The sequence below is a fragment of the Arachis duranensis genome, chromosome 10 (assembly GCF_000817695.3).
Source record: "Arachis duranensis cultivar V14167 chromosome 10, aradu.V14167.gnm2.J7QH, whole genome shotgun sequence".
NCBI lineage: Eukaryota > Viridiplantae > Streptophyta > Magnoliopsida > Fabales > Fabaceae > Arachis > Arachis duranensis.
In genome coordinates this window covers 50,809,977-50,824,216 of record NC_029781.3, presented here as the reverse complement: position 1 = coordinate 50,824,216, position 14,240 = coordinate 50,809,977, and the positions used below count along the sequence as shown (strand labels likewise).

Below are 14,240 nucleotides of genomic sequence, written 5' to 3'. Positions count from 1 at the left end.
TGCACCGGGTTCAAATCCTCTTGGAGGAATATAGAACCATGCTAATAGTGTGTATCCATGTAGTGTGTGAGTGTGTTGTGTGAATATGTAGTACATAGGTGTAATGCATAGGATTGAAGACTATCCAATCCACTTGACCCAAAAAAAAAGGAAAAAAGTCTAAAAAGGAAGATCAGATAGATGAATAGTTCTACACCTGTGGTTCACCATGCTGACTGCTGAGAACTGACAAGCCTGAAAGTACTGAACACACATCATTTGACATTTGCTAGTTTTGGCCAGCAGGCTAGAATCTCCTTTCATATTGGAGACATTATGTTAGTGGGTATACACTGGCAATTGCCTTAATCAAAAGTGTTCCACCTTTGCTCCCAGCTACCAATATCTTTCAAGGGTTTTTTTTTAAAAAAATACCCGAGCCATGTAATATGGTCAGGTTCAATCCAAAATTTCAGACAGTAATATATATATTAATACAATCTTGCATACCAATATAATTCAAGCTACAAAAATTTAAAAATAATACTACAGTTTTACTTGGAGAACAATAATAAAATCCATCCTACTTCAATACCGACTTGTCAGCTAAGCCACATTATGAAGCCCCTTGAATTGCAGCAGCAGGCTGCACTGCTATATCCTGATTCTGTTTCACAGCAAATCCATGATTCCCATAACCTTGACCACCATAATGGTTTCCATTGGAATCAGCTCTCCACTGTTACATCCAAGGTATTGTTAGAGATGGATTTCAATAATCACAGAATCATATAAAGAGTTTCCATTTAAATTTATTTTCCTATGAAACTGGGGGGCACTTTTTGGTTGAGATTTCAGAGAACTGATGAGTAAGATAATTGATTTAGCAAAAGCTGGTTAGGAAAATTTCTGTCAGCTGCCAGAGCGAATTTTGAGCCCTTTGAAATCTAGGTCTAAAGTAAAAAGAAATTAAAAAGAATAATGTATGCTAATTTAGCAACTAATTAACTTCAAAAGTTCTATGAACAATAAAAGATAATACTGAACAATTTTCTCACTATGTTGTGAGGTAAAATATTATACTATCAACATAAGTTGAAAATTAGGAAAACCAACTCACATGCTTATTTCCTGGACTGCGACCCCATGAAAGACGCACTGTCTGTTTCCCAATTACAGTCCCATTCAATGCCTGAATGGCTTCCTCGGCATTTTTTCTGTAACACAGACAGTAGCAGCAGATACAGAAAATACGTAAGTCACCCAAGAAAAAGTAAAAAAGACAGTACCAACGATAATTGGAATACCAATCACAATCATTATTTATAGTAGCCCTCAAAATCTTGCATGATATCCATGTCCTTATAAGTTCCAAATATAATATTGTTGGACATAATAAAGGACTCCTTGGTCCTCATCCATCTTAAGAATGTATATGCCAATTTTCATTTCACAGAAAACACATCTTAAGGGATACCAAAATAATACCTGTCAGCGAATTGAACAAAACCACACCCTTTACCCACTGGAATCTTCACAGAGACAACCTCACCAAATTGCAAAAAGGGTTGTCTGAGGTCATCATCACCGATATCAGAATCAAGCCCTCCAACAAATATCTGTGGAGCAAAAATCTGGTTACCGATATATCAAGCGAGCTGATTAACAGGCATATATAAAGTTCTTAAAACGGACTTACAGTTGTGTTGTTAAGATCTCCTTCAGCCTGGGAACCTTGGGCCACAACACCATTAGATGGGTGTCCACCAGCCAACACTACGGCTGCTTATAGAAACACAATATTAGATTTAGAAATTTCTAATTAGAAGCACATCGTAAGATATACTGCACTTTTCCAGCTAAAACTTACGGCATTACAAACATCAACAGCATGCTGTATATACATTTTAAACCAATGACCAATGCATGTTTCAGTGTGATCATGGATTCAAGCTTCTCAACTTTTTAAACCAAAAAAGATATCCGTACATTAAAATTCATCAACACATTAATTGAGGTGTGAGAGAAACAGCGGACTTACCATTTAGACATTGGAGACATGTAACAGTTGATAAACAAAGGAACAGAAAATAGAAGGCCAAAAACAGAAATATCAAATAAGCAATTATCAAACCATACAAATAGACGATGCAAGGCATTTGATACGAGCATTAACAACTCTACTTGAACTATGTTTTACAAATAGTATATCATGCATTACTTACAAATTTCATCATAGACATAAATGATCAACTAGCTTAAAAAGGAAAGCATGATGTGAACATACCAAATTAATATAGGGTCAACGTGAATTAAAAATTAACAAACCTTGTGAAGAATATTGTTGCTGATAGCCATAAGTTTTCTTGGGTGTTGCAACACCTATTCTCATAGGCCTACTTGAACAATAAATGCCATTCATTTCAGTCATTGCCCTTGTCCTCTCATTTTCATCACCAAACCTAACAAAACCATAACCTTTGGAACGGCCAGTATTAGAATCAATTACAACTTTTGCTCCCTTAATGGATGAATATCTACTAGAAAAAGTCTCTTGCAGCATAGCATCAGTAACATCTATAGCCAAGTCCCCCACAAATATAGAGAGATCAGAAGTAGCAGCATCAGATCGCCTATCGCCTGTACTGAATGTAGCCCAATTCAGCCGGAATGCCTGATCTGTATTTGGCATCATTGTACCATTATAGTTCTGCAAAACTTTCTCAGCTGTTGCTCGTGAATAAAACTCCACGAATCCATATCCCTCTGACTGACCTGTCTGCTTATTTCGTATGACCTTGGCTGATAAAACCTGCAAATAAGATAACACAATGTCAAAATTCAAGTAGCTTTGTTGAGTGAAGCACTAAATTTGAGAAAATAGGAATCGCAAAAGCTTAAAAGGTTCAGGGATTCCCCTAAAAGGTAATGACTAGATGTTAATGGCAATCTTCAACACATGGTCATTTACAAAAGGAGGAATCAAAGATTGGGCCGATTTGACTTTTGTTACACTTGTTTCCACATTGCAATTAAGAGATCGCAAATGCATTATGTTAAATAAAAAGCTTGGTCTCAACAGACCTACATCTTCAGCCTTCAGATTAGGGGACCACTTGGACCACCCCATGGCAACTCCTAGACATCTTACAGTAACAAACACCAAAGACTAAAACGGAAGTATGTCTTAAATTACATCAGCCTAGTCCAGCAATCACAGACAACGAGACAAAAAATTTATCAAGGGACACACAATACATAAACGTGAAGTCTAGATTAGATGCCAGCTCAACTAACTCACTTGTCACTAGTTATAGCAAAGAGAGCCAATCTGTAATCTGCTGTTTGCACAAAAATGTACGGTTCATCAAACACATGTTGACAGTTAAATCTGAAGTCAGAATCAAATGTGAAAAATTACTTCTGTACATACACACCACTTCACGTTATAAATCAAGTTCATTTATACCAAAACAGAATATCTCAAACGCGGAGGGATTAATTACACTACATAGTGTGAAACAGCAAAGTTCAGTAAGAAAGAGAATTATCTTTACTATAATTGCCTGCATCTAACAAAACACACGAGATAATAATATTAATTATGCCAAAACGAGAATCTCATTGAATCCATCAAAATCCAAAACCAAGCAACAAGCTTAAATTAAATCCAGAGAGAGAGAGAGAGAGAGAGAGAGAGAGAGAGAGTTATACCTCGCCGGTGTGAGCAAAGCAATTGACGAGGTAGTTCTCGTCCATCCAATGGTGAAGGTCGCCGAGCCAGATCGTCCTGATCTCTTCGCCGTTGGAGCCAGATTGCTGCTTCTGCTGGCCATGGTGGTTGTTGTGGTGCTGCTGCGGCGGTTGAGACGACGGCGGCGGAGTCTGCTGCTGCTTGAAATGATGCTGGTGGTGGTGGTGAGCGGTCGGCGGCGGCGGCGGAGGCTGGTAATGGTGAGGATGAACATACGGCATGTAATGCTGCGGGTACATCATCATCTGCTGCTGCATCATGGCCATGGCGGTTGCTGGATACTGCATGGCCATCCATTGCTGCTGATACTGATGCGGCTGCGCCCACTGCTGCTGACTCTGCTGCTGTCCATTCTGATTCAGATCCCCACCGTTCGTTGCTTGAGCCATTCAAATCAAACAGCTATAAACAATAAGTTTATATCTATCTATCTATCTATATATGTGTATATGGTTTGATTAGTGTTTCTCTGTCTCTCTCTCTCTCTATGAGTCTCTTGAATAGAAGATGTTAGAGAGAGAGAAAGAGAGAGGACTTTGGTCCAACCAGGGTGTAGAGACCAAAAACGAAGAAGAGGAGGGTTACGGTGGTAGTAGGGTTGGGTTTTAAATCAAGTAAATAACAACACGCGCACTTTCTTTGGGTTGGGTTTGGATCTGGAGGGAGAGAGAAAAGGAAAGAGAGAGAAAGAGGGGGGGGGGTTTGTGTGGGGTCCAGTAGAAAATAATCGACGGCTCTCGTTAAGTGGCTGCTATTTCTTTCTCTTCCTTCTGTTCTCCCACTTGCTGCTCTCCAAGTTACTCAGTTGTTGCGCACGTCAGTAGCTCGTAAGATGGATACGCTGGCAGTGGCACACATGAATGACCGTTACCTTTGTTTTAGGGTTATCACTTATCTATGATCTATGATCTATCTACCAGGATGAATCTTATTTTATTCTTGGATATTATTGGGTTGGGGGTGTTGATAAGAATACACGGGTGAAATCATATAATGATTTTTTATTATTATTTTTTAAATTATATCTACCCGGGTAAAAAATCTGTTTCCTTTCTCAGTTTCTCTTATCTTCTTTATTTTAACAAATCAATCCTAAATTTACTGAATTTTATTGTAATATTTCTATTTCTCCGGATGATATTTATTTTTATTTTAAGATTTCTTTAAAGTTTAAAGAAAGAAGGAATTTTTTATTTAAATTAAATAAATATAGAAATTACGAAAATGCATAAAATATAAAGTAATTACTTAAATACACAACGTATTACATCTCGAGTACTTAGATCCCGGTGACGTAATGACGATTCACGTATTCAAGGTGCACTCGAGATACGTGTTAAACAGGAAAACGAAAACTGAACATCCGAGATACGTGTAAACGTTGAACAAGGTTTTAGTATCCGAGATACACTCAAAAGCCTAATACGAGTCTCAGCACCCAAGATATGCTTCGAGACATATATAATGCCACAGTAGTCGAGATTTTCGTTCATTTGAATAATTTTTAGGAATTTTGTAACTTTATAACAGCTTAAGTTCGAGTTCCTGAAGTACATATGGCTCTCCGATAATATATTTGCGACAGAAATATCAACAGACTAAATGCGACTTGGCAGTTAGCACATAACTGGAGTTTTGGATTTTAAAGTTAATTTTTTCCCATTTTATTTTCAATAAATAATTAAGTTAGGTGTTTAGGTTTTATTAATTTAGTTAATGTGTCAGATATTTTGATTTTGTTAGTTAGAACTTCTATATTAACTTAGGTATGTATAGTATGTTATAATATTTTTATAATTAATTTTAACTTAAGTCAAATAAATATAATAGTGTGCTAGGGAGATAATTAGCTGTCAGATAAGGAGGCTGAGTATGCATAGCTGGAGGATATATCGGAGGATCCTACGACAGCTACACATGTAGAAATTTTCTCATCGGGATTCTTTGCTGGGCATGAGACGGACATAGCCAGGACCCTCATCCCAGGTAGCTCCAGCACTGCTCATCACCAGGATGATAGAGTTGCCTGAGAGTAGACCCAGTTTGACATTGGCTTAGACGTTGAAATAAACATCGATGACATGTTTCCAGATTGTGGGTGTATCTGGGGATGCGATGGATCAGTACACAAATCGTGATTGAACTTAGAGAGACCATACCGACATACCTGGCTCATCGATAGGTCTAGGTATTCAGCACCACATTGAATATGATTTGGACTATATACAACTCATCCAATAGGCTATCAGATGCCATCATCACATCACCGGACTCTACTACCACCATCGCATCAATATGGATCAGCACCCATCATCGTATTACCAGGTTCCACCACCACCACCATATCCACCTATAACTGGATCAGTATCGCTTCCATCTCCACCACGTCCACACATGCATGGGGAAATACCACCACTAGCATAGCAGACACCTTCCACTGTGAGCCACCCAATTGTTTTTCCTCGGCCAACAAGGTCTCCAAGAGTGACACGTCCTCATGGATGTGAGATGGGACACCACTTGGACCATCCTGGCGACCGGCATTAGTAGTTAGGCCATAGTTTATGTAGTATTACTATGTGTTTTTTTTATATAACTATACACGATGTTCTTAGATTATTGCTAGTACATGTTACTGATTTATCTCGGATATTGAGACCGTGTTCAGTATTTACACGCATCTTGGATGTTTAGTACCCTTTTCTATGCTTAACACGTATTTCGAGTGTATTCTGGATACGTTAGCCGTTGTTCCATCATAGAATGGAATTTGAGTATTTAAGATATGCTTATTTTTTAATTCCTCCTTCAATACTCAAGATGTGATACGCTGTACATTTAAGTAATTATTTTATATTTTATATATTTTTGTAATTTTTATATTTATTTAATTTAAATAAAAAATCTAAAAAAAATTATTACAAAATACTAGCTATTAAATTAACTACTATATATTATTATATTATTTTACAACAGGACTAGTATAATCCTAGGTATACTGAGCTAGCTTATTCGGATACTAATTTGCATATGTTTTTAATAATTTTTTAGAAAAATATCATATAATCACTCATAGGCAAATTAACTTTTAACGATTATTGATATTTGTCAATAATTTTATCATTCTATTTCATATCTTTATAATAATTATTATTATAATTTTTTTTATATTTTCGTGAGTCAATAATCAATAACCAATAATTCTAATTCTATAACGACTTACATTCTAACGTCCAGAGTGGCAAAGTATATTCTGATGCCAATTTGTATGTCTTTCTTTTCAATTATATTTTACAAAAGTATTATATAGTCAATTATACATAAATCAACATTTAATAATTAATTATGTTGGTATTTATTAATAATAGTAATATTTTTTATTGAGTATTTATTCAAATTAATCCCAAAAAAGTCCACATCAGACGTATTAATCTGTAATAATTTTTAATAGTTTCATAAGTCCTTAACAACCATTAACATTAGTCAAATTGGTCCCCATCAACTCGAGTCGTCAAATCCTAACAACATATCCCACGTAGCACGTTAATTAAATGAGTCAAATGTTAACTGACACGTAGGATCGATCGACGATAAATTGATCCCTGTCTTACAAAATACCAAAATGTAATCATTTTTAGAGACTAATCCGACTGATAATATAATTCATTGGGGACCAATACGTCTGACTATGTTCATTTTCTGTTATATTCTATCTTGTTCTATGTGATTGGTGAGTATAATTGTATTTTGTTCTTGGATATGGTAGGGATAGCATGAAACTAGATTTCTATGCTTAACTTATCGGCAAGTGCACCGAGTCGCATCAAGTAATACAACAGCGAATTGGTTATCATTTTCACGAGGATTAATGGATTAAGCAAGCAATGATTAATTGATTATTCTAGTTAGACGATTCAAATTTGGATAATGAACAATTGGTAATACAAGCTAAGATATAAATGACTTGATAAAGAAGTAAATGAAAGCAATAAATGACTTAAATGTAAATGACTAGACCTTAAATTGCAAGAATATAAATAAATAGAATGTAAATGGCAAGAATTAAGGTGAGTAGAAGCAATAGTAAAGTGCAAGGAAAAGAATCAATATAAATATATCAATTAAAGGCAATTCTAAAGTAAGGTAAGAAGATGATAATGGGAAGAACATTGGGGTAGAGAAATGTTGAGTCCACATGATCAGTAGCTCTCATCTCCACTTCAGTCGTGCAATCATTAATCTCTTGACAAATTATAAGTAATTGAATTCCAATTCCTTGGTAATTCAATTTCTCTTGACTTGATCAATTGCTAATTCTTTTATCAATTGCACATGAGAAGAGATGAAGCACATTCTTTGACTTATCACCACCCAATTTTTCAAGATCTAGATAGAATTGATTCAATGTCACTTATCAAATCCATATCCATAATCATGAGAATTGAGAGAAAGAGTTTTCAAGCTTGATTTTATAAATCCACTTTTCCAAGTGATCATAAAATCTAATTTAGATATAAATTATTTTCCGATAGATTTAGATCCTTGATGAAGAATGGAGACTCTTTCTAAAGAAACAAATGAAAGATGAATTGAAGTTGAAGAATTAGTCACATTAATGAATTGAAATCCAACATAGCTCTTTTCCCTCAATGAAGAGAGGATTAGCTACTCATAGCTCAAATAATTACAAAAATGGGTATGAAAATGTGAAAGAAGTAGAAAATTAAATAAGAATATGAAAGTTTTCCCCCAATGAAAAAATAATTTGGGAGTTTATACTAGTCTGACTATTCTGAAATTCAAATTATAATCAAATGTACTTCCTAACTAACTCTAACTAATGATCTTCCTTGCCCTTTTTGGATCCTGAGCCTTGTGAGTTATTGTGTTGATGGTTGTGAGCTTGATTAGTTGGGCTTGATTATCAACAGAATCGCCGGAATCAACTGGCTCTACTAAAGTAACTACTCGCTTTGGATCTACAACTTGAAGATATTCATATAGGCATAGGTAAAGGTAGATTAACAATTATTGCTATCTACTTTGATTATGCAGAGATATAATTCATGGCAAACCCTAAATAAATGGAACCCCAATCCCTTGGCAATTCAATTTCTCCTAACCTAATCAACCATCAATTTCTTGAATAATTAATTGTGCTAAGAGATTTTCCTTGAAAATGGATCTTCGCCATTCAATCTAATCAAATCTTGTCATTAATTCGAAAGCTCAGAATGATTTCCTTGGATCTTGGGCTGTATTGCAAGTAGATGGCATCAAACGCCAGTTTGATGGCGTCAAATTCCACTCCTAACATCAAATTGTGCAATCCTTTTGGCGAGTCTCGCGTTTAACGCACTACAAGAAAAAGGTCTATGGCCACACTTTTTTTTGTCACGCTTTAAAAGCGTGGCCAAAAGTGGTCAATGTCCATGCTTTTGTGAGGGTGGCGATTGAATAGAGATTTGGCCACATTTTTTTCTCTACGCTTCAAAATCGTGGCGAAAAGGGTCAATGGCCACACTTTTGTAAGGGTGGCAATTGATTAGAGAAACGGCCACGTTTTTTCTGCCACGCTTCAAAAGCGTGGCTAAAAGTAGTCAATGGCCACGCTTTGTTGAGGGTGGCTATTTAATAGAGATTTGACCACTTTTTTTTGCCACGCTTAAAAAGCATAGCCATAGAGAAAAACAGACACGCTTTAAAAGTGTGGTGACAGGATTTTCTTATACTGGCGTTTTAAAAGCGTGGCCGTTTCTTATAACTTTTTTGGCACGCTTTAAAAGCGTGGCCAAAAAAGTTCCCAAAAAAATTTTTAACTTTTCGTTTCTAACAAAACCCTTATTCCCCATTCCCCTAACCCTTAATCACGCAGCAGCGGCGCCCCCTCTCTCCCTAACCCTAATGTACTCCTCCTCCATCCTTCTCACGCTGACACGCAGGACGGCAGCAGCGGTGGTGGGTTCGTTGTCGCTTTCATGGCGCCTTCGCGAGTCCCAGCTACCGCGCTCTTCTCCTCCTCCTCCATCCTTCTCACACAGGAGCAGTGGCCGTTCTTCGCTGGCGTTCTCACTCTCGCTTCCAATAACACTCGTTAGTCAACCTCTCTCACAACCCCTCCGTTAGTGCCCCCTCCGCCAGAGAAAGGAAGAGATTAATGCGACACTTGATTCTGATGTTCCTATGGTCCCCGCCGGCCAGCCCTCCAGCAGCGCCGCTGGCCCTTCCACCAAGAAGCCCAAGCTCTTCGAGATCAAGAAGTGGAACGCTGTTGCTCTCTGGGCTTGGGGTTCGTTTTTCCTTAAACCCTAACTTGTTCCTATTTTTTAGTACGATTATCTCGCACTTTGAAGTTATTAATATCAAATGCTTCTGTTATTGATTGCAAATATTGTTGTGGATGACTGTGCCATCTGCAGGAACCACATCATGGATCTCTGTAAGTTTCTTCTCTCACTTCAACTACTTCGATTTATGATCTTTCACTTTTAAAATATTTTTGTTTGTTGGTTTTAGGTATCGAGTGCCAAGCTAAATCAAGCTAGTGCAACTAGCGAGGAATGCACTGTGGCTTGTGGTAATGTTTCGGTACCATACTCTGATCTTGTTCTTCTGTTTTAAACATTAATTGCTGATTCAGTATGAAATAATGTTTTCTTAAATTAGCAATACTGTTAAAGCAAGCTAGTGTTTAGTTAGTTTGGTTAGTTTTGTAAGTTTATACTTAAGCTGATACAGTAATGTGTTATGAATATTCCTCAAATCGAATTAACTGAAGTAGTTTTTGGAATTGAAATGCCAAGGAAAAAGAAACAGCTTTTGATTTTCGATACAGTGATGTGTCATGATTTTCGATACAGCTGAAACAGCTTTAAAGGCAATAATTAAGTTCTTCTTGCTCTCTAATTACATGCATTTATATATGAATGATTATTTGCATTCTGTTTTTATTCAGAGTTTATAGAAGCTGTAGAAGCAAAATCATCTTCTTCATCTGGGTATGGTTCTATGGTAAGCGTCCATGGGTATTTAGAGGAAGGTAATTCATTAAGTCTGCAAAATTGTAACAATGAATCTTTCTCTAACTGTTGTTTATGTATGTTCAACTTTAATTTGTGGGAAATGGGAATTGTTTCTTTCATTAACTGTTCTGTTTCTTTGTTTATCAGTGCCTTGTATTAACTCCATCTTGTGAAGGCAGAGAAAGCTAGAAGATACATTCCAAGAGAATTCAAATTGGCTGAAGCTTTTGGGTAGGTCCAATATTGTAATTTTCTCTCTTTAGATTATAAATGCAGCAATTCTTTTATGGGTTTGAGTCTTTAGGCAATTTATAAATATTGAATCCAAGAAATGTCGTCAGTTTAGAAGACTAACTGTTGCTGACGTGAACTCAGGGATATTTTTGTTTGGTTAATTTTCAAGACTGGTAAAATCATTCTAAAATCTTTTGAATTTTGATAGGACTTGTAAATTATGTTAAACTTTGAAATTAAACAGAGGTTGCATTAATTATTACTTGATTATTCTTTTTTAAAAGACCATGGAAGCTAGTTTGGAGGGCCAAAGCTATCTAGATGTTCCTGCATCACAAATGGTGCATGAGCAACTTTGGGTAGATAAATATGCACCAAAGTCATTTACTGAGCTTCTTAGTGATGAACAAACAAATCGTGAGGTACATCTCTAGTATGAAATTTAGCTCTGGAAAAAATTACTTACAAGAGTTATAGTTGGAAGATATAAACATTTTTTTCTACTTTTTTCTTTAATTTTTTTAACAATTTGCTTTTGTACCCATTAATTGATTTGTTTTTTGTCTGAGACAGGTACTCTTATGGTTGAAATAATGGGACTCTGCTATTTTTGGATCTGAAATTCGAAGTACATCAGATGATGTTTTGTTTGCTTTGAAGCGACATTCTTCTGTTGCCCAAACTCAGCGACCTTTCAATTCAAAGTTTTCAAGGACAAACAGAGGAGCCAAATGGAGTAGTGGGAGGTATAAAAATTCAAGAAGTATGGATGAAAGTAGTAACTCACAGGGCATTGAGGATATACTGAATACAAGGACAACCAATGTTGGTCCACCAGAACAGAAGGTATTTAATATTTTTTTGGTGCTTGAGCTGCATTGTACTGTTTAAATAGTATGATAGTACCCTTTTGCAATGCCAATGATCTGTTAGAATTGCTCGTTTCTTCAGTACATGGCATGCTTATTCATATCACCAACTCACTTTTGCATATTTGTTGTAATTTCACAATAACTTTAGTATATTAAAATAAGTTATACTAGCTTTAGAATCAATGAGATGTTTATTTGGAAAACATAAAAGAAGAATAAAATTAAGCAAATTTTAACATGCAACTAGTAAAAGTACATAGCAGTAAAGGGTGAAGACTGAAGACTTTCTTAAGTTTTTTTTTTTGTTTTATGGCTTATGGCCAAGTTGTTGATCAATTAGGTAACCTCCACCCCCTCTTTTATTATTAATGGTAAAATGCATAATAGTAAACCTTAGGACACTTTTGAATATATTAGATTATGTATATTGCTTGATAAAAGAAAAAAGGGGCTGCGGCATGTGATGATTTCTGGACTAAATTGTGACGAGTATACCTAATTGACTATGAAGTATTATTAGGCATTGGATATATATCTTGCATGCAGCTTTTGAGTTTTTTTTTTAATATATATATATATATATATATCTTGCATTACAGGCTCAACCAGTGAATGTTCCAACTAGTTTTAAGCAGAGGGCAATACTGGTGGATGAGATTTGGCATGCTGCAGGTGACAATGCTTCTGATATTGATTGGTATGCCAAGCGCACTGTCCTAGCAAGACTATACTTGACAACCGAGATTTATATGCTGACATATACATCTCCTGGTTTGTTTTTCTGCCCCTTCTTTCTGAGCATACAAATTTTCTCGTATTTTTTGGTTGATTTAAGCTTTCCATCCATTATTTTGTGTTTTTTGTGCTTTTCTTTTTATGGTAATCATTCTGTCGATTGTGATATCTTTCATCAATCATTCAGTTCCATTTGATTCCCCCCTTCGCTCATTCTCTCTTTTTCAGTATGTGAATAGCCAGAAAATATTAACTGTGTTCAATTGTCCATTCTCTCAAACTCTCCTTATTTTCTTGAACTGATCCTGTCATAGTACCAATTTTTTCATGGAAATGAATTTGAGTAGTATCTTGATAAAGTATGTAATCAGGGGAAAAACAATGGAATTTATTCTTTTATGCCCCTCCCCACCTCACTCCATCAATATAGTATCTTATACTTAGATGGATAACAAGCTGTTTGTGGCTCTGATGTGGTGTTGTAACAAGTGAAGACATTTCTTAATACATCTTTCGTTTGTTTCTTGTTAGACTTCCATGATACATGGGCCTTCCTGGATGCTCGAGTGAAAAATGCTTTTGATCTAAAGAAAACCATTCAAGAGGTAATTCTGATTCTGTCCGTTGAGTTTTGGAACCTTCTCGTATTAACATGACGAGTATACCTAATTTCTGCTTAAATTGTTTACTGAAATTTGATCTCTACCTACTTGCATTGCATCCTGCATTGCCAATTGGTTAGATTCCTTTCTCCCTTTTGCATGGTAATTCAATGGTTCCTGTTACCTTTTTTTTTTGTTTCTTTTTTGCAAAAGAAAAAAAAGCACTGAGCTTGCTTGCCAATGGGGTTATTCCTTATTTCTTCATTGTTATGTCTTTGGTCGAAGATTGTTAGCATTTTCATTATGTTCTACGAAAAGGAAATGAAATCATTTTGTTGATGTTGGTGTTATTTTTTTCAGCTCCACCAAACATTGTTGGGAATCATTCTGAGAGGGGGATATTGAGCTCGATTATGTACTTGTTGGGCACAAGGTTGTAAGAAAAATATAAAATACAGAAAATGAGGGACCCTGACGTGATCTTGAGATCCCAGACCTACTATTAATTTTCCATTGCTTTTGTAATTATACATGCGTTTTGCTTAGTTAGTGAATTTCGGTTGGATAGTAGGTTGAAGGGTTTTTTGTTACTGAAAAAACCTGGAAAGTTTTGTATGAGGATTAATGTATAAAACAATTATACCAAAAATTGTTATTAATTACTGTTTAATTTATCTTGTAATAAAAATTGCATATTATATTTATAGGTTTGGTAATAAAAAGGGATTGAATTTTTTTTTTAAATTTGATAAGGCTGTCGCCACGTTTTAAAAGCGTGGCCGTATCTCCCGCTATCGCCACGCTTTAAAAGCGTGGCCGTATCTCCCGCTATCGCCACGCTTTAAAAGCGTGGCCGTATCTCCCGCTATCGCCACGCTTTAAAAGCGTGGCCGTATCTCCCGCTATCGCCACGCTTTAAAAGCGTGGCCGTATCTCTCGCATATGGCCACACTTTTTAAGCGGGGCAGTCTGCAAAAGCGTGGCAAAAAATAAAGCGTGGCGATAGGTCACCAAAAGCGTGCCGATAAAGCAACCGCTACCC

The 14,240-nt window shown here is 36.1% G+C and overlaps 2 protein-coding genes across 7 annotated transcripts; one reads left to right on the top strand and one right to left on the bottom strand.

Annotated features, from left to right (window-relative positions):
* Positions 1-272: 272 nt before the first annotated feature.
* Positions 273-4,408, bottom strand: LOC107470046 (polyadenylate-binding protein RBP47). The gene is made up of 6 exons (XM_016089426.3): positions 3,694-4,408; positions 2,308-2,791; positions 1,679-1,761; positions 1,468-1,598; positions 1,100-1,196; positions 273-718 (listed from the first exon to the last, which is right to left on the bottom strand). Exons 1-6 carry the CDS (start codon positions 4,120-4,122, stop codon positions 596-598), a joined length of 1,347 nt encoding a protein of 448 aa, XP_015944912.1. The 5' UTR covers positions 4,123-4,408; the 3' UTR covers positions 273-595.
* A 5,186-nt stretch (positions 4,409-9,594) lies between these two features.
* On the top strand, positions 9,595-13,902 carry LOC107470052 (uncharacterized). Of its 6 annotated transcripts, none has more exons than XR_008003793.1 (10): positions 9,595-10,022; positions 10,153-10,172; positions 10,250-10,310; positions 10,689-10,744; positions 10,903-10,986; positions 11,274-11,411; positions 11,563-11,835; positions 12,461-12,632; positions 13,128-13,201; positions 13,559-13,902. XR_008003793.1 is itself a non-coding variant. In XM_016089435.3 (9 exons), the coding sequence occupies exons 6-9, from the start codon at positions 11,755-11,757 to the stop codon at positions 13,601-13,603; spliced, it is 372 nt and encodes a 123-aa protein (XP_015944921.2). In that variant the 5' UTR covers positions 9,595-10,022; positions 10,153-10,172; positions 10,250-10,310; positions 10,689-10,772; positions 10,903-10,986; positions 11,563-11,754; the 3' UTR covers positions 13,604-13,902. The 6 variants fall into 6 exon arrangements, 2 of the variants coding, with proteins under 2 accessions (XP_015944921.2, XP_052111082.1); XR_008003792.1 differs by having other exon boundaries at positions 10,689-10,772; XR_002368854.2 differs by having other exon boundaries at positions 10,250-10,321.
* Positions 13,903-14,240: the final 338 nt, after the last annotated feature.

Bases quoted from the DNA above. Each gene is read 5' to 3' on its own strand.
- LOC107470046 (XM_016089426.3), bottom strand. From the start codon at position 4,122: ATGGCTCAAGCAACGAACGGTGGGGATCTGAATCAGAATGGACAGCAG. The intron at 1,762-2,307 runs GTTTGTTAATTT...TTCTATAAGCAG, and splicing joins GCAACAATATTCTTCACAAG to CCGTAGTGTTGGCTGGTGGA. The intron at 719-1,099 runs GTGAGTTGGTTT...TGGATGTAACAG, and splicing joins GCAGTCCAGGAAATAAGCAT to TGGAGAGCTGATTCCAATGG.
- LOC107470052 (XM_016089435.3), top strand. From the start codon at position 11,755: ATGGATGAAAGTAGTAACTCACAGGGCATTGAGGATATACTGAATACA. The intron at 11,836-12,460 runs GTATTTAATATT...CTTGCATTACAG, and splicing joins TTGGTCCACCAGAACAGAAG to GCTCAACCAGTGAATGTTCC. The intron at 13,202-13,558 runs GTAATTCTGATT...TATTTTTTTCAG, and splicing joins TAAAGAAAACCATTCAAGAG to CTCCACCAAACATTGTTGGG.